We start from the raw sequence: 22,633 nt of genomic DNA on the forward strand, positions 1-22,633 counted from the left end.
CTTATTGTGGGAGAGTTCAATCTACACTATTAAATACCACATTAACTGCATTGTTCCACTTAGGAGTGATGTCATCAAATACACTTAATATTTGCCTTTCAAAGTAGAACCCTATCAAATTTTTTGTTTGTTGTTTGAATTAACTTTTTACACTCTGTTCTGGCTGGGCACCTTAAATATTGATACTGTTAATATTTGAACAATTTAGGATGAGACTTGGAACAGGCTGCGTTAGTAACATTTTATTTTGTACATGTCCTGAGAAACACCATCTCCAATTTCTCATGGGACAATCCTTTTACAACTTTAACAATGAAGCTGACATAGACAGCCAGAGCTACCTAGACACTCATCGGAACATTTCATACAAATGACCCTTTTTTCTTTACAGTTTTTAACACAGCCTTGTCTGCATGTAATTCCAAGAAAGTTAAAGCAGATTTGCTAGGTGCCTTTTTGAGATCCAAGTTTTCAGTTCTGCACCTGCTTATGTGAAGAAGGGGATATGCTGAAGAACCAAAGTTGTAATTAAGAGTCCTTTATTTAGGACCAACTTCAAGGTTACTCATAGCAAAGTAAACACACTGAATACTACTAAAAAAGAAAAAAGCACCCCAATGGAGTGTATATTTCCCTTCGTTTTGCAATCAAGGGGGTGTTAAAGTGGCTCTGTGAGCACAAGCGCATATGCGTAGATAGACTTCAGCTTATCATATTTAATATAAATACAACTTGGAGGCACTCATATTCTGTCAGGTTTTATAGCAAACTTCCTGGGCTAAAAATGGCTTCTATTTGTAAGGAAAATGCAAGGACAAAATAAGGGGAAAACTGGAAACTGGAACAGCAAGGTTGTCAGCAGCTCATTCCTGTCAACCTGGTTTCTCCACATTATTCTCAGGCAGTTAGTGACTCTGCCTTAATTCCACATTAATACTAAAGCTGCTCTACCAAATTACCTGGCCCACCAAAATCAGGAACCAAATTCCTATATACTTTACCTAATTATCACAGATCCTTAAGTGTAACTAATCTGTTCCAAGATGCTTTTTATAAACAAATATGACTTCTGATTTCCTACCATTTTCCTCCAAAACAAAACAAACAAAAAACATTTTGAGAGGAAGACATGTAAAGAGAGAAGCAAACCAAGTTTTCAAATATCATCAACTCTGAAAACCATCTTTTGTCACCAAGAGAACCAAAGACAGTGTTCTAACTACCTGAACTATAACTTTCCAAGACGGGAGTAAATTTTGCAGGTAAAAAAATAGTTATAATCACAAAATCGATTAAGGTTCTACCCTAGTTCTCTGTTTTTGCTAAAGTATTATACACCAAAATAAAATGTACACCTCTTCTACCAAAACTAATAAAGTATATACACTATGGTATGGAAAAAGTGGAAAGTGGATGCTGTACTATGCTACCCAATGCAGGCACATGTAAATTAAGCTGTCCACATATAAAAGCTAATCTATATTTTTAAATACACATTTTACTCTCGCTTCTTAGCATAAAAAAGAAAAAGTAGGGAAGCAAAAAGGAATTTACCATGTATTGTGGGCCAGTTACAAGCCAAACATGGATCCTGCAAATGGGCGCTGAAGAGCTGGCTTAGCAGTTAAGAGCACATACTGTTCTTCCAGAGGAGCAGAGTTTCAGTTCCCAGCACCCATGTCAGGAGGCTCACAAGTGCCTGTATTGCTGGCTCCATCTGACACCTCTGGCCTCCATAGGCATATGCACTCATACATGTAACTCCCCACACACACATTATCAAAAAATCCTTTTTTAAAGGATATTGCAAACAACCTAAGAGTCCTTACCATCATTTCTCTGGAGTTGTTTAACTATCAATTTTAATATTCATTTGTCCTATTGCTAGGTTTTACTTGATTCATCTAAGATACAATAAAACCACATAAAAATAAACAGCCAAAGATTTGATAAGCCAGAATGCTGGCATACAAGAAAAAAAAAAAGGCAACCACAAAGTAAACAAAGTGTGACGAGTGACAGATGCTGCTCCCATTTCTAAATCATTACATTTATCCGTGTGTGCTCTGAGCTATTCTGTCTAAAGCCCCAAAGTGCTGCCGCCACTAGGCTGCTCTCTAGAAAGAAGCACACCACCATTTTGATCACCTTTGGCTCCTTTTTATTCAGGAAGCATACACTAACTCTTTTATATTTATACATTTTTACATTCCAGAAATAAGCGAAAATAGCAGTTTTAAGTATGTTATAAAGCTGGCTTTGGGGCGTAATGAGCTTTTTGAGAGAGGGAGCAGCCAACTGACCTTTTCACCAAAGCACCAATATATCTTCAGTCTTTGACCAGGCTCTACCACAGCTGTGGCTGCCTTGGATGTGGTGCACAGACCGTGTGAAAGCTACAGTGGAGAGTCGCTCTGAGTCTCTCTGCAAGGCACCAAGAACAAACAGACCAAGCTTCCTTTCTTCTCACTGAATCAAGGCTTTTTGGAAACTTTTTCACATCTCTCTCAAGTAGTGCTCTCTCAGCATGAAGACTAGAATTTGTTAAAAGTCATCTATCACAAGATACAGTAAATCACTTCCAATATCCTGGAAATCACAGGGCAGAAGTTATATACAAACACACACTAAAATTACTTTTAAAAAGTTTTACATCATTTAGTAGTTGGTAAGGACATTTACATATACAGCACAATTTATTGTTAAATATTCTATAACTGGCTTCACACAAAGATGAAAATTGGTAATACAAAATGACCTGACATTTTAAGTAAATCTGGAATTAGCTGTAGTTTAGAGTCACCATTGACTTTACATATTGTTGCAGAGTGCGGTGCTATGCCCTTTATAATGTGAATTATTTTCCTCAGAGTGAAATTGCACTTAGATGGGTGATTTTGCTTGTACAAACTACTAAAATCTGAGGGACAGAACAACATGAAAGACATAAACAGTAACTGCACAAACAATATCATCTGCTGGGTTAAGCTGATGCAAGTGGACAGAATTATCTCCTGTATCCAATACCTAATAAAGCACTACATGAAACGAACAAGGTGAAACATTTTAAGAATGAATACTCGTCAAGCAGAATATGTCGCTTTTTTTTATTTGTAGATGTGCCTCACATGACATTTACAAGATAACTTAGTTAAAATCTTAATTCGCTTGGGGCATGACAAGCTCATAATGTCCCACTTGGCCTTCCTGTTTGAGTTGATCTAGCAGGTCCTCCTTCCGCCGTTTTCTACCCACCACCAGGTACCTATCGTGGCCCACCCCATGAGACTTACTCTTCAGGCCATACTTCTGAGCAATCTGATGGATTTGCTTCCGTTCATCATTGGTCAGCTCCGTGGAGAAGGTCAAATCTGAGTGGCTCTCGGAGCGGGCATAGTTCCTGATGATCTGCTCTATATCTCTCTTAGCGATTTTATTGACCCTTTCGACATCCAGGCCAAGCCCTTCCCGCTTATGCTGCTCTTTGACTGAGATGGGCTCCCGTATGCCCTCACCAGATTTACCTAAACCACCACCAGTCCAACCCATCTTTCTCAGCAGTTGGTTTCCTATGTTATCTTCTTTGATTTGTTGTTTGTAGGCTTCTTCTGCTGAGCGGCCTTGAATTTCATTTCTTGAAATCACATCTTCAACAGCCCCTTTCTTCAAGTTGTTAATGACAGTTGGCTGGGTCTTTTTGAGGGTTTTCACAGCTTCTCCAGCAGCTTCATATTTGACACTTTTCTTCACCCCAACTGCTTCTGCAATGACTTCACTTTCTAGAATCACTTTACATTTCCAGCGGAGACCTGTCATCCTTTCATAGACATATTCAACTGTCATTCGGTTAAACTGAGCCGTATCATTCAATGTGCACACAGGATTGGAAGAATTCTCATAAACTACAACATCTTTTATATCTTTCTTCTTTCCAGATCCTCTGGGTGAAGAGCCTGAGTGGCACTGGGAACTTTTGACAGACGGGTAAGTGGGTTGTGTTTTTTGAAGAACCTTCAAAGCCTCATCAGCAGCTGCATGCTTACTTGTTTTCTTGGTTCCAAAACCTTCAGCTAAGCAGTGATCTTGTAGGAATACTCGACACCGCCATGTGCGATTTGGCATCATCTCATATTTGTATTCAATTGACATTTTGTTGAACGAGGCAGAATTGTTAAGGATGCCAATTGAATCGTTTGCATTTTCTGTAATGACAAAATTGGTCCAGTGTTTGGCAGAACTATTAAAAATAGGCTGTCCTGAAGCATCCTTTCCCAGTACTACCAGGTCTTCTGGTGGTTTCAGAGCTGGGGGAAATTCATACGAAAGCATGCCAATCTGACATACTACAAGGTCCTCTCCAATTATATGCTTGAATTTCCGCCGGACAACTCTAACCTCAATCCGCTTCTGTAAGAGTTTTACAGCTAGCTCAGTAGCTCGATCCCTGGACCCATTCTTGCTCCCTGCATAACCTGTAGTTAGATAGATATTTTGGCATCTAACTTCACAAGCATAACCATCTGTGAGAAGTTTTTTATTTTTGGGGATGTCGGCAGGAGGAATTTCTTTTAAAGGAGCATATATATACTCAGGATTTGTCTTACATGCCTGAATACAACGAGTTAGCATATAGGTATAATTAATTTTATCAGATCCAGAAGTCATCTCTGGATTAGAAAGGTTCTTCCAGATAGTTGCTGTTAACTTTTCAATAAAATACTGTTTTTCAGCAACCACTGACTCAGGAAACATCTGTGAAGGAGAAGGCTCTGGAGGTGGCTGACAGTTTGCCTGCTGGGATGTGCTGCTTGGGGCAGGGTTCCCATTGTCAAAATACATGTTGGTTTTTATAGGCTGCTCTTTTGTGAAAATAAATCCTGATGAATTACAATACCGAGAATTCCCATCTTGTATATTGAAAGAGTCTTGAGTATAATCTTGGTAGAAGTTTCTTGGCATGTTGACAAAATGTGTTCGTCCATTTACCTCTTTTGTTTGAGGGCCATAAGGATCTTCCTGTCTTTCAGCTTTTGAACTACTAGCTACAAAATGTACAGGCTCAAAACGAGGTCTCACATGGAATTTGGAACCAGCTTGCTTTTTAGGAGGATTTTGACCTATAGAATGAGTGAAATTTACAATTCATTAAAATGGGAATATTTCAAAAGAACCAAGCAGGAAAATAGCACCAACTGCATTATCTGAAAGCTGCACTGTTGGTACAAGGTCTGTCCCAGTCACTTGGGTGAAGGGATTCATATCACCATAAGACTCTACCATACGGGGAGACACTCCCTCTCCCCCATTCATAAGGAAAAACTCTTAATAGGAAACAGTTCATCAAATCAAGTAAGTATGCAGGCTGCTGCCGTGCATGACTAGGAGATGAAATTACAAGTGAGCTAAAGCACGAGGGAAATGAACTCTTCACCTCTACGGAAAGGATGTGCTAGGACAATCTCTTACCACCAGAAGAACTACAGACGACTCTAATGAAACAGAAATGCTAGAGGACCAGATGCACTTACTAAACCTTTCTCTTTTGTGACAGAGGTGAGTGACACTATGATAGTGATTTACACGGTTGTAACTATAGTATCAAAATAAACAGTTTTCAACCAAAACCTTAGTTCTGACTTTTCCTGCACAAAAGGCTGTTACCTTGATTCTAGGACAGATAACAACTGGAACTAATGATTAATGGGGGACACCACATTTGAAGCCACGGAGATCTACTACTAAAGCTATGCCAGAAACTAGTGCTTCTTCCCTATAGCATTCCTCAGTAGAAAGCTGGTCCATCTGGACCTATCCAAGAATACCTAATTACTCAGATGCTCAGATGATCTCAGAATGAGACTCTTCTATTTAGAGGAAAGTTCCATGGCATAGACTTCAAGGATAGCATTATAGTGGGACTTCGTACTTTCAGTTCTTTTTAGAATACTCGAAAAATTATATGTAAGTTAGAAATTACTTATCTGGGCCAGGAAGAAAGGCACACACCTTTAATCCTATCCCAGCACTTGGGAGGCAGAGGCAGGTGGATATCTGTGAACTCCAGGCTACCCTAGTCTACCAAATGGGTTCCAGGACAGCCAGGGCTACACAGAGAGACTCTCTCAAAAACAAAATAAAAACAAAACAAAACACAAAAATCATTTATCTTTCCACAGAATCCAATGCTACCAGTGTTATTTGAAGCCACATGCCATACTCATATCACTTTAAGAAGCCACACTTCTTCAAATCCCACCTCCCAGGAACAAGTTATACTCACCATCGTAGGCTGAAAGGTAGCGTTTTTGGCCTTTGGAAGGTTTGGGCAGCATCAGATCATATGATGGCATCTCCCCAATATCAATACCTTCAGCCATCTGAAGAATTTTTTCCATCAAGCGTGGGCTGTATCTATAAATTAATACAATGTACAATTAAAACAGGCATAGATATAATTCCTATAAATGCTTCTAAATGAGAGGTTCTTTTATCATTGCTCCCACAGGATTTATTACCAGGTTATTTTTATTATGAAAACAAAGAATCAGCCCTAAAATATTTACCTGTAGAATGAGTAGTTAAGTTACTCATTAGGCATCAAGAGCAAGGTTTTCTGCATAAAATATACATAGAGACTGCAGAGATGGTTTATCAGTTAAGAGCACTGAATGTTCTTCCAGAGGACCCAGGTTTGATTCCCAGCAGCCACATGGCTGTTTACAACTGTCTATAATTCCTGTTCCAGAGTATACAACACTCTCTTCTGGCCTCTGTGAGCAACAGGCATGCATGTTGTGTACAGACATATATGTAGGCAAAAAAGTCACATACATAAAAATAAATATTTTTAAAAGACATACAGATATAATTTCTAGTCAAAACCATTTTAACATGTGAACTGGAAATACAGGTATACACTCATGATTTTTCTCTTTCATATATGTATTACAAGCGCTCTACCACTGAGCTAAATCCCCAACCCCAACAATTATATTTATATGTTTACAAAAATACTGAGTGTTAAGGATAGCTGGGTTGCTAACATCCAAAGTGTAGCTGCTATTTCTTTTCTCATGAAAAGAAATTATGTTCCTTGGAGAAATGCATGCTTCCAAGTCTGAGGCAGGAAATGTCTAAGAAGAGCCTGGGAGATCTTGGGCCTACAAACAAAGAGACAGTCAAAGGTCACAGGACTTGTGCCAAATGGACTCAGAAGCCTTTCAGAATAAACTCCTGGCAAAATGAGCCAATTGGAGTATCAATAATAGGAACAGCTAGCATGAATTAAAATATTTCAAATATGTTTAAAATGTATTAGTTCATAATACTTACAAAGCCATTATTGGTGAAGGAAAGAATCAACTCATTACTCTCTAGACAAGTAAATATTAAAGCAAGAAAGCAAATACTTATCCTGTATTTTCCTGTTCAAATTATATCTCAAAATCACCAAAGTGTTGCCAAAGAAAATCTCCTTTAAAGATTTAGTTTTAGTTGCATGTATTCATGGGGGAAGAGTGCAGGTGCCATGGGAGTCCAGAGGCATCAGATCTCTTAGAACTAGAATTATAGGTGTGAGCTGCCTGTTGTGCATAATGGGAACCAAACTCCACTCCTCTTCAAAATCAATAAGAACACCATCTCTCCAGCCCCAAGAAAGTCACTTATAGAAGCATTACAGCTAGCTAAGGTAAAATGATAGCCCACTATCATTCTGCAAGGCACAAAAAGTCTACTGGTGAAGTACAGACAGGAAGAACCTAGAAATGAACTCACGTAAATGATTCAAAACTGGTAGTTGACAAAGATACAAATACAATCCCACAGAGGAAGTCTCTGCAACAACTGAGCACCTATATGTAAACACCAGGCTGGTAAACCTAACCCTCACTTTACAAAAGCATAAAGTGTAAAACTATGAAACTTTCATTAAAAAAAAAAAGAAAATCTTCAGGTTCTAGGCTATGGAAGCAGTTCTAAGAATTGACACTAGAGGAAACAGTATGGGCTGGAGGGATGGCTCAGCAGTTAAGAGCACTTGTTCTTATAAAGGACCCAGGTTCAATTCATAGCACCCACGTGGCAGTTAACAACTGTCCATAACTTCAGAACCAGTCCATAACTATTCATAATTTCATAACTTCCACAACACACATGATACAGACATACATGCAAGCTACACATGCATACACATAAAATAAATAAATCTTTAAAAAGGAAAAACAATGGTAAAATGGACCTAACCAGAATTAAATCTTATCCTCTTTAAAGACCGCAAAAAAAAAGACAAATTACAAAGTGGGAGGAAATGTTTGTGTACCAGGTACTTGACAAGAACTTGTTAGCTCCACACCTAAGAGCAACAAAATCAAACTTCCAAATGAACAAGAGGAGCTGAGGAGATGGCTAAGTGGGTAAAAGAATACCTGTTGTATAAACTAGAGGCCCCAGATTCAATTCCCCAGCATATATGTAAAAGCTGGGCATGGCCACAAAAGTCAGTAACCCCAGCATTGTGGGGCAGAGACAGGTGGATACTGTAGCTTGCTGGCCAGCCAACCTAGCTGAAATGGTGAGCTGTGGGTTCAGTAACAGACCCTGTCTCAGAAAAGAAAGAAAGAAAGAGAGAGAGAGAGAGAGAGAGAGAGAGAGAGAGAGAGAGAGAGGGAGGGAGGGAGGGAGGGAGGGAGGGAGGGAGGGAGGGAGGGAGGGAGGAAGAAAGAAAGAAAGAAAGAAAGAAAGAAAGAAAGAAAGAAAGAAAGAAAGAAAAACTAAGGAAGACTCTTGACTTTGGCTTCTATGGGTGCATTCATCTGCACACAGGAATGTACATGTATATACATACACACATTGCATACACACACACACACACACACAAACACCAAGTACACACAGAAGGATGTTCAACACCATCAGCTACCAGGGAAATGCAACTGAAATACATCACTAACCAATCAAAATGGCCAAAATAAAATAATGATGACATCTAATGCTGGAAAAAATACAGAGAAACTGGATTCCTCAGACACTGTTGGCAGGACTATAAAATGACAGTTACTCTAGAAAACAATTTGGCAGTTTCTAATAAAACTAAACATTAATTAACACATGACCCAGCAACTGTACTCTTGGTCATTTATCCCCCAAAAATGAAAAGTTATCATTCATAAAAACACTTGTATATCAATACTCAAAACAGCCTAGGCCTAACTATAATCAGGTGAATGGCTAAACTCTGGTACAAAAACAAACAACACCAAGGAAACTACATAGCAACAAAAAGAAAGAAACCACAGATACAGGTCACAGTGAGTGTGGGGGTTGCTAATTATTTTAAAAGAACAATAGGCGGGATCTTTGTAGTATTAGAAATATTAAAGGTCTTCTCAAAAAACGTATTACAACTGTGTGTAACTGCACACACTATGGTGCCTGCTACACGTGGCGGTCAGAGTTGACTCTGGAGTCATTTTCTCCTTCCACTTTCATGTGGGTTCCAGACATCAACCTTAGGTCATCAGGCTTAGATGACAAACATCTTTACTCACTGATTCATCTCACCTGCCCAGAAATATTAAATCTCCTGACTACAGTGATGGATTAAAAAAACACTCAGTTTTGGGGTGTTGCTCAGTGATAGAGTGCTTGTCTAGCATGCATGAGGATCTAGGTTCCATCCTCAGTACCACAAGCACAAAAACTATACATAATGAATTATATAGAATGAAATACAAACATACAAGCATAACTAGAGGACCCTGAGTAAGATCTGTTGGTGATGACAATGTCATTATTCTAACTGTAGTATTTTATCATCATTGAGGGAAACCAATAGAGTACTATTGGGCTGTGTGGGCTGTGTTTGCTTTATTACATTTATTTATTGTGCCTGGAGGGGTTACACATGTGCTGCACTGTGCATATGGAGGTCAGAGGACCACTTGTGAGAACTGGTTCTTTCCTTCCACCATGTGAGCCCTGGGGCTCAAACTCAGGTTGTCAAGCTTAGTGGCAAGTTTTCTTGTCATTGTTTTCTCCCACCCACCCCATCTTTCTGTTTTGAGGTGGTCTCAACATACAAGTCATATGTATCTCAGACTAGCCTCTCATCTCAACCTCCTGAGTGCTGGCATTACAGGTGTGACCACAACAGGCTAGATTGCCTTCTTGATAACATTATTTTACTGCATGGCAATTAAAAAATGAGCTCAGCCAGGCGGTGGTGGCACACGCCTGTAATCCCAGCACTCAGGAGGCACAGGCAAGTGGATCTCTGTGAGTTCAAGGCCAGCCTGGTCTACAGAGCAAGTTCCAGGACAGCCTCCAAAGCTACAGAGAACCCGTCTTGAAAAACCAAAAACCAAAAACCAAAAAGTGATCTCAAGCTTACCCTTCCTATTTTCAGAGCCTTTCTTGGCCTAACTGGCAGCATTTGGGAAGAAAGTCCTGAAACTGAGTAACCAGCACAGCTTTTCATGAATACTTGTGAAGTTAGAGATTAACACCTTCCATTTTCAGTGCAGTAGGCTACCTACCCATCAGATGGCTTACTTTGGAAAGCATAAATCAAAAGCTAGTAGTCTTTATTGAGAGATTATGGGAAGCTAGCTATAACCTGCATTTCTTACAGACAACTGCTATCACAGCAAGCATCTGTACTTGAATATCAAGAGTAATTCTGTTTTTATTTATTCTTATCTGAGCATCAGAAAAGGTATTGTAAAGCATCATAAATTCTACATATCACTTCCTTCAGATGTGGGGAGTCCAATTTCTAAAGTATGGGATGAAGACAAAGACTAGGAAAATCAGGTGACACAATTTAAAAACATTTCTTCATTACTTTAAAAAATTACGTTATGTATATGAGTGCTTTACCTACATATATGCCTGTGTACCATGTGTGTGCCTGGTGCCCATAAAGGGTAGAGAGGGTATCTAATCCCCTGGAACTGGAGTTATAGTTTGTGAGATGCCATGTGGGTGCTAGGAACTGAACCTCTGAAAGAGCAGACAGTGCTATGAACCACTGAGCCATCTCTCCAGTCCGAAGTCCACATCTTTTTAAAAACACTAATCTCACATATGCAAAAATTGGTGGTACAACCAACCCACTCGCCTTGGGTCCAGTCATAATTCTCTAGATCTTCAATCAGAGCCTGACTCTGAGTATGCAGTATAACTGAAAATGGTATACATGCCATATGATGCACATGAAGGATATACCTAGGGCTCCCTCCATTCATATTCATTTGTCTCTCAAGTTTCTTCCAGCTTCGGTAATTATTGTTGCTATTTATTGCTCCCTATTCATTACAATTGCTATAGAATTTACCATCTCCCAGAGGCTATAAAAATAAACTCTTGCGTAGGTTGCCAACACAACCAGATGCTGTCCTTTATTAGGAAGTCATAATACAAAAGAAGCCCAGCAAGCTTAAGGAAGACTGGAAAGACCATCATGTTATCTAATGCTTGACTAGTCAAAATACAAAATTTTAGTCTTGTTTAAGATCACTAGAATTCTATTTCAATTATCCAAATACCCATCCAAGGATAAAGGTCAAGTTATTGCAGTCTTTCATAGTGACTTTGCATAATGCATTAAAAATGATACCTTTAACTCTAAAGAAAACCAATGAAGAAAAACTTCACATCTCAACCAGTGATAACTTCAGTATCATTTAAGGGTTTACTTTATATTCTGTTTGTTTTCTAAGTCCTCCCATCGCCAACTGATTGCCTGTGTTGATCTGCTATCTACTAGAAGAGTTCTCTTTATGCTGCTATCACATCTATTCTGTTTTGGTTTTACCATGCTGAAAATTGAACTCAGACTTGAGCATTCCAGGCAAAGATTCTACCACTCAGTTATAGTCCCCAGCCTGCTACCAAATGGGTTTTAATGACTATACAATGTTCTGTATTATGGAATATGACATAAAATATCATTAAGGCAAGCCAAGTATAATTTTTAAATGCACACATATTACATATTTATATGCCCATTAGATCACATGTTTGGCTGTTAATACTTAAGGAAAAAACACAGAATTGCAACAGGTCTTAAAGTTCTTTACATAGTTTATCAAGCTTTTGGAAAGCAGGATGTTCTTCAACTCACCTACCATGTCTAGCATATTATTAAAAGATGATTTATAATGGGCAGCATACTCTTCTTCAAAAATATCACAGTCTTGGTTACAAGACAGTTGCATCTATGTGCACAGCTACAAGAGAAACATAAATCATTATACACAATGGCACCTGAAATTTAGTAAATATTCAATAATAGATGCTTATAAGTTATTTGCAAATATATTAAATAGCTCTACTAAATCTAAATTAAAATGCTGAGATTAGAAACGTAAAAGCTGGATGTAGTGACACATGACATTATTATTATAAATTTTATGTATATGAGTGTTTTGTCTGCATGTATGTCTGTGCACCACATGCATGCCTGATGCCCGAGGAAGTGGTAAACCTCCATGTGGGTACTGGGAATCAAACCTGGAGCCTTTGCAACAACAACATGTGCTCTTAACCTCTGAGCCAACTCTCCAGTTAATCCTAACACTTAAGAGACAGAGGCAGCAGTTACCTTTAGCCTACTGGCTATGGGTGGGCTAAAACTTCTGTTGGTCTTTTCTGTGTCGAACACACAGATTGCAAGCCCAGTGCCACTTAGAGATCTTTGGCAACAGTTAACTCTGCAGCTCTCACATGATTGAGCCTGTATGATAATGAGTATTCAGAGATGGGTAATGCCTGGGGGGCGCTCACCAACCTAAGACAGAACACCTGTGTGGCCTGGACAGGTGTCTCCATGATGGGTAAGGTGACCTGCTGACGTCCCACGCAACCAAATCAGAAGCTCATTTTTTAGTAATGGGGGGACCTGTAGGGCCCTGGCTCCTGTTTTAGGCAACTGTTGCATTGCTTGCTGACCTTGACCTTGATATCATCCCTATGCTAATTCCCTGCCAGATTCCATCCTCCTGAATGCTTAAGGGAAGCTCCTTGTCTGTGTATCCAGCATATTGGGCATTAACAGCTTAGATGCAATATTGAAAAACACCAGAAGCAGGTTGGGGATTTAGCTCAGTGGTAGAGTGCTTGCCTAGCAAGTGAAAGGCTCAGGGTTCAATCCTCAGCTCCAAAAAAAAAAAAAATCAGGGTTCTCCCATTGTGCTGTAAACCTGTATTTAAGACCTCCTCCCTCCTTCAATAACGCACATTCGGCATTAAAAAAAAAAAAAAGAAGAGGGGGTCAAGATCATGATGGGGAAACCCACAGAGACAGCTGACCAGTGCTAGTTGGAGCTCACTGACTCTGGACTGACAGCTCGGGAACCTGCATGGGACCGAACTAGGCCCGCTGAATGTGGGTGACAGTTGTGTGGCTTGATCTGTTTGTGGGGTCTCTGGCTTTTTGGAGCCCATTTCCTGTGGTGGGATACCTTGCTCAGCCTTGATACAATGCGGGGGGGCTAGGTTCTCCTTCAACTTGGTATGCCAGACTTAGTGAGTTCCAGGACAGCCAAGGCTACACAGGGAAATCTTGTCTAGAATAAACAAACAAAAAATACAACAAAAGAGGCAGAGGCAGGTGGATCTCTGTGAGCTCAAGGTCATCCTGATCTACATAGTGAGTTCCAAAACAGCCAGGGCTATACAGTGAGACCCTGTCTTAGGGGAAGTGGGGAAGGAAGGAAGGAAGGAAAGAAGGAAGGAAGGAAGAAAGAAGAAAGGAAACAGACAAAAATTAGGGCTTCAAAATACAAAAATTTGACATTCAAAACTACTTACAAGATGCTTAATAGTTCAAGTTAATAATATATGTATATATTAGAGGAGAATTTTTCAAAAGCCCCACCCCCACCTGCTTAGTGACTTCTGTACCTATGTGCAACGTTAAGTTTCACAATATATATCTACCTGGAATCTACCCTCCAAACTCTCTAGACTTGTATCGAGGAAAATAAGTCAAGGTAACTAAGCTGATTTCATATCATTTCTCTAATAATGTGTTAACAAAGATAAGCAAGCTAGGGTTTGTATGCCAGAACACTGCTTCTAAATCCTAAGGATCAAGACTGGAAAACTGAGCCAGGCAGTGGTAGTGCCCGCCTTTAATCTCAGCACTGGAGAGGCAGAGGCAGGTGGATCTCTTTGAGTTCGAGGCCAGCCTGTTCTACAGAGTGAGTTCCAGGATAGGCTCCAAAAGCTACACAGAGGAAACCCTGTCTCAAAAAAACGAGAAAAAAAAAAGACTGGAAACTGAATATTCTAGGTAATCTAGACACTGTGTCTTCTTAAATGGCTGTGGGTGGATCTTGGTGGTATAGTTTTTTTGGCTAGCATGCATGAGACTATAAGTTCTACACTTAGTCCTGCAAAACAAATAAAGTAGAAAACACACTAGCTATAATCTCTAAGTAAAAACTGCAAGACACCCTAGGTCTTCATATACATAATTATTTAAGTGTCATATATGCAGTTAGTGTTGGGATTACAGGAATGAGCCATCACATCCAGCAACATTACTTGATAGGCTGCTTACTTTTATAAAACAGAGAAAGTGAGGGAAAGTTCTTTTTTGTTTGTTTGTTTGTTTTTCGAGACAGGGTTTCTCTGTAGCTTTGGAGCCTGTCCTGGAGCTCACTCTGTAGACCAGGCTGGCCTTGAACTCACAGAGATCCGCCTGCCTCTGCCTCCCGAGTGCTGGGATTACAGGTGTGCGCCACCACCGCCAGGCTTTTTTTTTTGGGGGGGGGGGTGTTCTTTGAGCTTCTTGGTTGCTTGGACAACGAGAGATTATTAAAAAGTAGAGTGGAGGGCTGGAGACATAAGTCAATTGATAGAGCATTTGCTTAGCATTCATGAAGCCCCAGGTTCAATCCTCAGCACCAGATAAAACCGAACATGGTAGTACACCCTGTGATCTCAGCACTCAGGAAAAGCAGAACTTTCAAGTCATCCTCAGCTACATGGCAAGTTCAAGGACAGTCTGGGCTGCATGAGACCCTGTCTCAAAAAAAAAAAAAGTAGAATGCAAAACATCACTTGGACCTGAGTTTTAATTCCCAGCATCCATGTAAAAGTAGGGCAAGGTGAAACACTACATCGTCTGTAATCACATTGTTCATAGAGTAAACAGACAGATCCCAGAGGCTCAGAGGCCAGTCAGTCTAAGCTAATTGGTGGGCTTTAGATTCCATGAATTTGTCTCACACAAATAGGTAGAGTGTGGTAAGAGGTGACACCCAAAAAGGATCTCTCGCCTCACAGTCAAGGGTACCCACGACATAGCCCCCCCCATCTGTTCCATGAAAATGGCCACTATCACCAAAAGGAATGAAACATGCTCTGTGCTCAGCATCCCCGGCACATGGGTTCTTCCTGTGCTAAATGGTAGAATTTTCAGATATTCTTTTTATCCAGCTCCTAATCAAATGGAAACCCTTGAACAACTAACAATTTGAGTTTACAAAGGACTGTGCCATCACATTCCTACAATTTTCCTGAGAAAAGAGCAGTCTGTCACACAAAACAAGAACCCTGCTAACTTTGAGAACGTAGATTTTATGCACTCAAGAAGGGAGCTAACAAAGCCTACCTACAGTGAAGACCACATTTAGTTGCTAACTTCCAAAGTTCTCTTGGGTTCTTTCCATTCTTCTATGTCTAATAGCAAACACTGCTTTTCAGTTCATCTATTTCATAACTCTATAGTAATTGTTGTAGTGAAGTAGGTATACTGCAACACACTTTTAAACAAAGGATTTGCAGATATACAACCACACATCCAGGGTGCTTGAGCTTTTAAGACCAACTACCACTGGCTTGGTTTGTGTTCATATCCTAGTTATGCAAGAAGCTGCTATTCTCGGGATATAAGCCTGAGATTTAGAGATTTGACCTCTGTCAGTTACTTGCTTTTATTTATGGTCCATCCTTCCTAAACATGGCAGCTGTGTCTCAATGGAAAGAGCATCAGCCTGGAAATAGTTGTGAGACCTTGCACAGTAACTTAACTTCTTGGCCTTCATTGATATAGCTGTAAAAGGGACATACCGTCTATCCTCTAGGGTGGTTAATACACGATGGAAAGTGTTGAAAATATGCTATATACTACAAATCTGTACACATCTATCACTCCCCAGACATTTACTGAGCAGCTATTATGCTGAAGTAGAATATTATACAAGATTTCTTCTAGGCACTGAAGACAAAGTATGAACAACAGTATAGGATTTTTGTGGTATTAAGATTTAGGATTATATGATAAAAGTACCTTTTTTACATGCAAGAATAACATTGTTAGGTATATTAGATTTATCTAATGATTAGTTTTGAGGCTTTCCCAATAGCAACCAGCTCCTCCAGTGAAATAATCATTATCTCTAGAGGTAGAAATTATGTTAATCTAGAAAAGAGAGAAAATAAAATTCTGTGACAGGGCAAAGCAAAGTTTCACACTGGATGCCACCTTCAACAATTAATAAGGTAGGAGCAGACAATTTCCTCTGCGTTGTTTACAGTCATTCCTAGAATTGATCTGGCTGGATTGAATCTGATCATTTTCCAGAATTTTTCATCTTCCTAATAAAAACAAATTGGCTGTTAGGCAGGAATTTAAAAAAAAAAAAAAAGAAGAAGAAGAAGTTTTCCAGTCTACTGAAGGAATTAGTCTAGGATAAGGCCAATTTTGAGGTTCTGAAGGACAGAGGACCCAAGCATCCTGTTAAAAAAAAAAAAAAAAAAAAAAAAAAAAACTGCGCTGGAACCATACTGCAGTCTCCACAGAATGCAAAGTGCTTTCCAAGAGGCCTGTTCAGAAGCCACCAGGTTCTAGGAAAGGAGGAAACGGAGAAAGACACATCTACACCCCTCCAACCTCACACAGAGGCCAAACGTTAATTCTTCTTACCGCATTGAAGGTGAAAAGAGGGCAATGTATTTTCACAGCAGATAGACCCATTTCTTTGTTTGAGTACATTATGCGCAAATCTACAAGCAAGCCTGACACTGCAGCTCAGAGACCTGACACATCGCCTCCCCAGGAGACTGTAAGACCTGGCTGGGGGGCTGCAAGGAGAGGAGGGTGTTTAATCTAATGGAGATGGAAGAAGAGAGTGGCCAAGAGACTAGGATTCGAGCTGCAGAGTTCCTTGTCCGCTCCCTGAAGCCCCATGGAATATCCTCTGCGGATAACCGCATCCTTGGGAAGACCCTATGCAGTTCTGAGGTTCTGCTATTTATCACCAATCACCACGACTAACTAACTCTCAATAATTTTCTTGCAGGAGCTACCTAATCTCCATCTCTGGTCCTAGAATGGGCATCTCTGTGCCCTCATGTGCTGTCATGTCATTGCCTGCCACCACGGACGCCCACCCCACCCCTCAACCACTAGTGAAGCGTCTCCGTGTCCTCTAGCCAATCTTCAAATCTCAAGCCTCCAAGCTATTATCATCTGCATCCTGCCCCTGTTCCTATCTGGAGCACCTTTGCTGACCCTCTCCTTCCCTTGGGCTGTCCGTAACCCAAACTCCATCATCCGTCTCTCACCCTCATCACCCGACTCCCACCCTTGTTCCTAACTCAGCTCTCAACACCGTCCTCACCTGCAGCCCAGGAAAACGTGGTTGGTCCAGGCGGCGGAGAGCGCGAGGAGCTGGTCGAGCGCAGCCCCGGGATAGCTGTGCAGGTGCCGACAGATGAAGCTCCGCCGCAGAGCCCAATGCCAGTCACTTTCGTGGCTATAGCGCCACTGCTCCAGCACTGGCTCAGGCGGGGGCGGCGGGAGGGGCGGCAGCGGCGGCGGCGGGAGGGGGGGCAGCGGCGGCGGCGACAGGAAGTCACCCCCCAGCAGCAGACGTCCTCCAGCCATCTTCTCTGCTTCAGAGTGGGGACGCCCCCCAGGGACGAAACCAACAAAGTGGCCGCGAGCAATCGAGGCGGCTGCGGGGAGGAGCGGGTCTGTGTGAGGGACGCTTGAGGCCAAGTCTTGGGGGACGGGAGTGTGTGCCTGGGTGCTACGCTCACGGGGAAACGGGGCGCAACGGTCCTTGTCGCCAAGCTGGCCGCCCCGCTCCAACTAGTGTGGGAACGTGAGGGCTTTCTCATGTACCAGGCGCACGCACCAGCGGAGTTGAGCCCCGCTACTCCGCGCCTCCTCTGACCCTGAGACCCATACACTGAGAGAGTAGCGGCAAGAAAATAGAAGCAGCACCAGCACGCTGGGATCCCCGGCTCAGATCTCTCACCCTACCTCCCCGCGTGCCACCCTGAGGTTGTGAGACCACTGCGCACGCGCCGCGGCCGGTCTCCAACTTCAAAATCCCGCCGCGAAATCTCGCGTGATGGGCATTTTTTTCCCTTCCTCTGACGATTGCTGTCCGTTGACGCACTCTGGTGACCAGCGGTAGGCGGAGACTCCGGATAGGGACCTGAAGAAAGGCTCCCTGAGGTTGCTGAACATTGTGATTCCATTATGTCCCTGGAAGGTGTCCTCAGGTGATTCGTTGGCAGTGATGCCAGGCTTTTCCTCTACCTGGGTTTCTAAGCGGCGCGATTCTGAGGCTGTGTCCTTTGGAAGGGATTTAAGTTTCAGGGTGATTTGGCATGGTTTTTTTCCTCTTAGCTCTCCGAGATGCCTCTTCAGAAACTAGCTTGAAAAATCAACGCGCCGTTCACCATCAGCTTTGGAGCTGCTTGTGAAAGCGTGGTTGCAAAGCAAATAACGACTTCTCTTCTCAAGCCGATCCTTTTACACTTTTCTGATCGTGGCTGCAGACAATTCTGTGTCCTGTCTGTCTCTGTCTCTCTCTCTCTCTCAAATATATATATATATATATATATATTTGGTTTTGTTTTTCTTCCACTGAGACTTATGTAGCTCAGGCTAGCTTCCAATTCACTAAACCAAGGGTGACCTTGAACTTCTGTCCTCCCGCCTGCATCTTACAAGTGCCAGGATTACAAAGTGTATCATCATGCTCTTATATTTCAGTTTACTAAGTAGCCAAAAGACTAGTTAAAAGCTGCTGGGCAGCATAATGGCCAAAACATATAGAGTACAATCTCAGTAATGAAAATTAACCCTGCACAGATTTAACTATTACACTAGCATCACAACTACTGGAAAAGGTGTCTTTTGATCCACTATCCTCAATTTAAGGGGGGGGGGGGTTGTTTCTTGCTATATAACCAATGCTAGCCTTGAACCAACACTTTCCCAGTTCTCTTAGGTGCTGGGATTACAGACTCTAATCACTGTGCTCTATTTGCAGATTGACAAGAATGACAAATTTAGCTTTAATTTTTATGTAGATATGTCTCTGTGCGAGTGAGGGAGGGCAGACGCCAGGAAACTAGAAAGGGGCCCATGAGAGGGAGAGAATTACTTTCACTAGAAAATTGCCCAATAATAAAATCTCAATAACTGTTATCTATGCTTTATTAAAATTACCAAAACTCATGATTTAAGGGATCCACACCTAATCATTTATGAGAAATCTTAAATTCTTGATTGTGTTCTGTTAAGAGTTGCTGTTCAAATTTCCTTCTAGGTATATCTCTTCTGGTTAGTAATATTACTGAGTATATTGTCATATTCTGGTTTTGCACATTTCTACACATGTAACTATTTCCACTCAATGTTGTAATTTTTATTTTGATCTTGATATATTTCATTAGTTAATATTGTCTCTTAAATCTAATAAAAATTTGAGAAAAAAAACCAACTGACTCTTTTTCCCTTGATAAAATGTCCCATCTATGAAAACTGGGAATTCCTCTTTTGCTGTTAATGCCTGCACTGGCTTCCATGGGCATGCCATAGGCTCGGGTCAGAGGGATGAATGCTTTTCTCTTTGCAACATCCTAGTTTCTTAGAGTCAACATCTTAAGCTGATGTTTTAATAATTGAATTAATTTTGGGCGTCTATGGTTATGTCCGCTTCAAGATTCAGTTGCTAGCCGGGTGGTGGTGGCGGCGGCGGCAGCAGCGGCACCGGTGGCACACGCCTTTAATCCCAGCACTCGGGAGGCAGAGCCAGGTGGATCTCTGTGAGTTCAAGGCCGGCCTGGGCTACTAAGTGAGTCCCAGGAAAGGCGCAAAGATATACAGAGAAACCCTGTCTCCAAAAACAAAACAAAAACAACAACAACAAAAAAATTCAGTTGCTGAAATTTAATGGCCAATGTGATGACATTAAGAGGTAAGAGTCTTGGGCCAGCCTTTAATCCCAGCACTTGAGGGACAGAGGCAAGCGGATTTCTGTGCGTTCAAGGCCAGCCTGATCTAAAGCGTGAGTTCCAGGACAGCCAAGGCTACACAGAGAGACCCTGTCTCAAACAACAAACAAACAAAAAAGGTAGGGCCTTAGTGCTGAAGAGATGGCACAGTGGTTAAGAACACGTGTCATTCTGGCAGAGAACCTGAGTGGTGCTCAGAACACCCACATGTTGTCTCACAACCATCAGTAACTTCAGTTCTAGAGGAATCAAATGCCCTTTTCTGGCCTGTGTGGGTACTAGGCATGAATGTGGGCTACATACATGGAGGCAAAACACTAATGCACATAAAATAAATCTTGAAAAAAAGGAGAGGGTCTTAGCTAAGTGTGGTAGTACACACAAATCTCAGTATTTGGGAGCTAGCTGCTCTACAAGTAAGTGCAAATCGAGCCAGAGTAAGTGACACCTCGTCTTAAGAAAACAAAACACACCTGTGACCCCAGCACTCGGGAGGCAGAAGGAAGCTGGCTGATCTCTGTGAGTTCAAAGCCATTTTGGTCTAGAAAGTGAGTTTCAGGACAGCCAGGGCTCTCTGGTACAGAGAGAGACCCCATCTCTAAAAAACAAAAAGGTGAAGGGGAGGCAAGAACAGAAACAGGTCTCTAAAAACCGAAAAGGGGGGGGGCAAGAACAGAAAAAGGGAGGATCTTTAAGAGTCAATTAGGCCTTGTGGGCTACTTCCTCCTGAAAGAAATGAAGATCTTCATAAAACATAATTTCATACAGCATTTGAACTTCTATCTTCTCCTGTATGAGGACACAGTATTGCTCCCTTCTGATACAGCAATAAGAAACCGTCTTGGAGCAGAGAACATTCCTCACCAGACAAGGACATTTGCTATTGTCTTGATCTTGGACTTGCGGCCTCCAGCACTTTAAGAAATCAATCAGTTCTTTGGCAGTTGTGTAGCCTTGGGTATAGCAGCACAAAGGAACTCAGACATGGTCTATGCTGTCAACCCTCTCCAAAGAAGCACTGCAGTTATAACACATCTTCCCTTAAATCTGAGAAGAAGAAAAACTCCTTCCTCTTAGCTCGGAATAAATCTTCATCAGATTTGCACTTAAGTTTGAGACTCTCATATTTGTATTAATTCTGAAACTACCGACACCATTACTTCTGTGGATTGGTTATAATTGTATTTCACACCCATAGGTCCCTTTTGTTTCCTTTTTTTCCTCTTGGTATAAACTTAAAATATGCTTGATTTTGAGACCTGATCATATTCCACAGACATCCTTACTTAGGGAGTTGTAATTATACTGGGCAGTATTCTATAGATTCCTGAATGACAGGTATGTGATCCATTTCCTAAGTAGAAAACTGATTTTGTGTAGAACATTTGTGACCTTAACTTGGGTTTTTAAGCCAGTGTGTGTCTCACAAATTTATCACTGAATTTCTGGAGAAACTTAAGTAAATAGCTTTCTTATATGTTATTTTCAAACTATAAAATTACTATAGGATCTCAGTTCCTGTGATGATTAATCTTGCTTGTCAGGCTATATCCATATAAGTAGCATTATACAGACTGAGCAGATTGTGTTTGTATATTTAGGAGTGTGTGTGTGTGTGTGTGTGTGTGTGTGTGTGTGTGTGTGTGTGTGTAAAACAACAATTAAAGAAAAAGAGGCCCAAGGCCAGAGGCCATTTTTCCTGGAACATCATGATGGTGTTGTTTATGATTCCCACTCTGGAATGGAAAGCCTTTCTCTAGAAAACAAAGCAGAAGAAAAACTTGCATGATCATTTTGTGACCTTCTTGTGACCTGGTAATCCTTTTTGTTGTTGTTGTTTAAATAAAATCCTACAGCCAATCTGTTTTAACCCATTCCCTTTTCACAAGGTACAGAATCCCTCAGGGAGCAGCTGAGACACCTAAACAGAAACATGATCTGAATAAAGATTGAGGATGTAGACGGAAGAGACTATAAAGGCAGTCCAGTGCAATCCTGAACCATACCAAAAAACTGTTCCCATCCCTCTTCCCACCCTCCATTAGTCTCAAACACAGCCTTCAGCCACTCTCTTTAGATTATGCACACAACCATTTCACTGCACCAGGCTTCCTTCTCTGACCTTTCTTGTAAAGGAGTCAGAAATGGCAGGAGGGAACCTCAGAACCCAGTTAAACACTATTTCCCATTAACATATCAGAAATCAGACTACCCAAAATTCGTGTGTGTGTGTGTGTGTGTGTGTGTGTGTCTGTCTGTCTACTGGAAGAAGTTACATGCTTATTTTGATCACACACACTCCCTATTGTAACTCTCTAGTTTCCCTCCTTCTACCACCAACTCCCTTCCTCTTCTTTCAGCTTTC

The 22,633-nt window shown here is 41.2% G+C and overlaps 2 protein-coding genes across 4 annotated transcripts in view; one reads left to right on the top strand and one right to left on the bottom strand.

Annotated features, from left to right (window-relative positions):
• The window catches only part of Ube2a (ubiquitin conjugating enzyme E2 A), an 88,861-nt gene extending 83,970 nt beyond the window's left edge, over nucleotides 1-4,891 (top strand). Inside the window, exons 7-8 of the transcript XR_004943708.1 lie at nucleotides 3,936-3,984; nucleotides 4,731-4,891. The gene's annotated coding sequence lies outside the window, so the exon portion shown is untranslated. The remainder of the gene's footprint in view (nucleotides 1-3,935; nucleotides 3,985-4,730) is intronic.
• On the bottom strand, nucleotides 1,753-18,293 carry Nkrf (NFKB repressing factor). 3 transcript variants are annotated; one of them, XM_036175047.1, is made up of 4 exons: nucleotides 17,634-17,694; nucleotides 12,129-12,230; nucleotides 6,281-6,411; nucleotides 1,753-5,117 (listed from the first exon to the last, which is right to left on the bottom strand). In XM_036175047.1, the coding sequence occupies exons 3-4, from the start codon at nucleotides 6,393-6,395 to the stop codon at nucleotides 3,160-3,162; spliced, it is 2,073 nt and encodes a 690-aa protein (XP_036030940.1). In that variant the 5' UTR covers nucleotides 6,396-6,411; nucleotides 12,129-12,230; nucleotides 17,634-17,694; the 3' UTR covers nucleotides 1,753-3,159. The 3 variants fall into 3 exon arrangements, with proteins under 3 accessions (XP_036030940.1, XP_036030941.1, XP_036030939.1); XM_036175048.1 differs by having other exon boundaries at nucleotides 12,125-12,230; XM_036175046.1 differs by lacking the exon at nucleotides 12,129-12,230 and having other exon boundaries at nucleotides 17,634-18,293.
• Between the last annotated feature and the right edge of the window lie 4,340 nt (nucleotides 18,294-22,633).

Source organism: Onychomys torridus, chromosome X, assembly GCF_903995425.1.
Source record: "Onychomys torridus chromosome X, mOncTor1.1, whole genome shotgun sequence".
In the NCBI taxonomy this organism is placed as follows: Eukaryota; Metazoa; Chordata; class Mammalia; order Rodentia; family Cricetidae; genus Onychomys; species Onychomys torridus.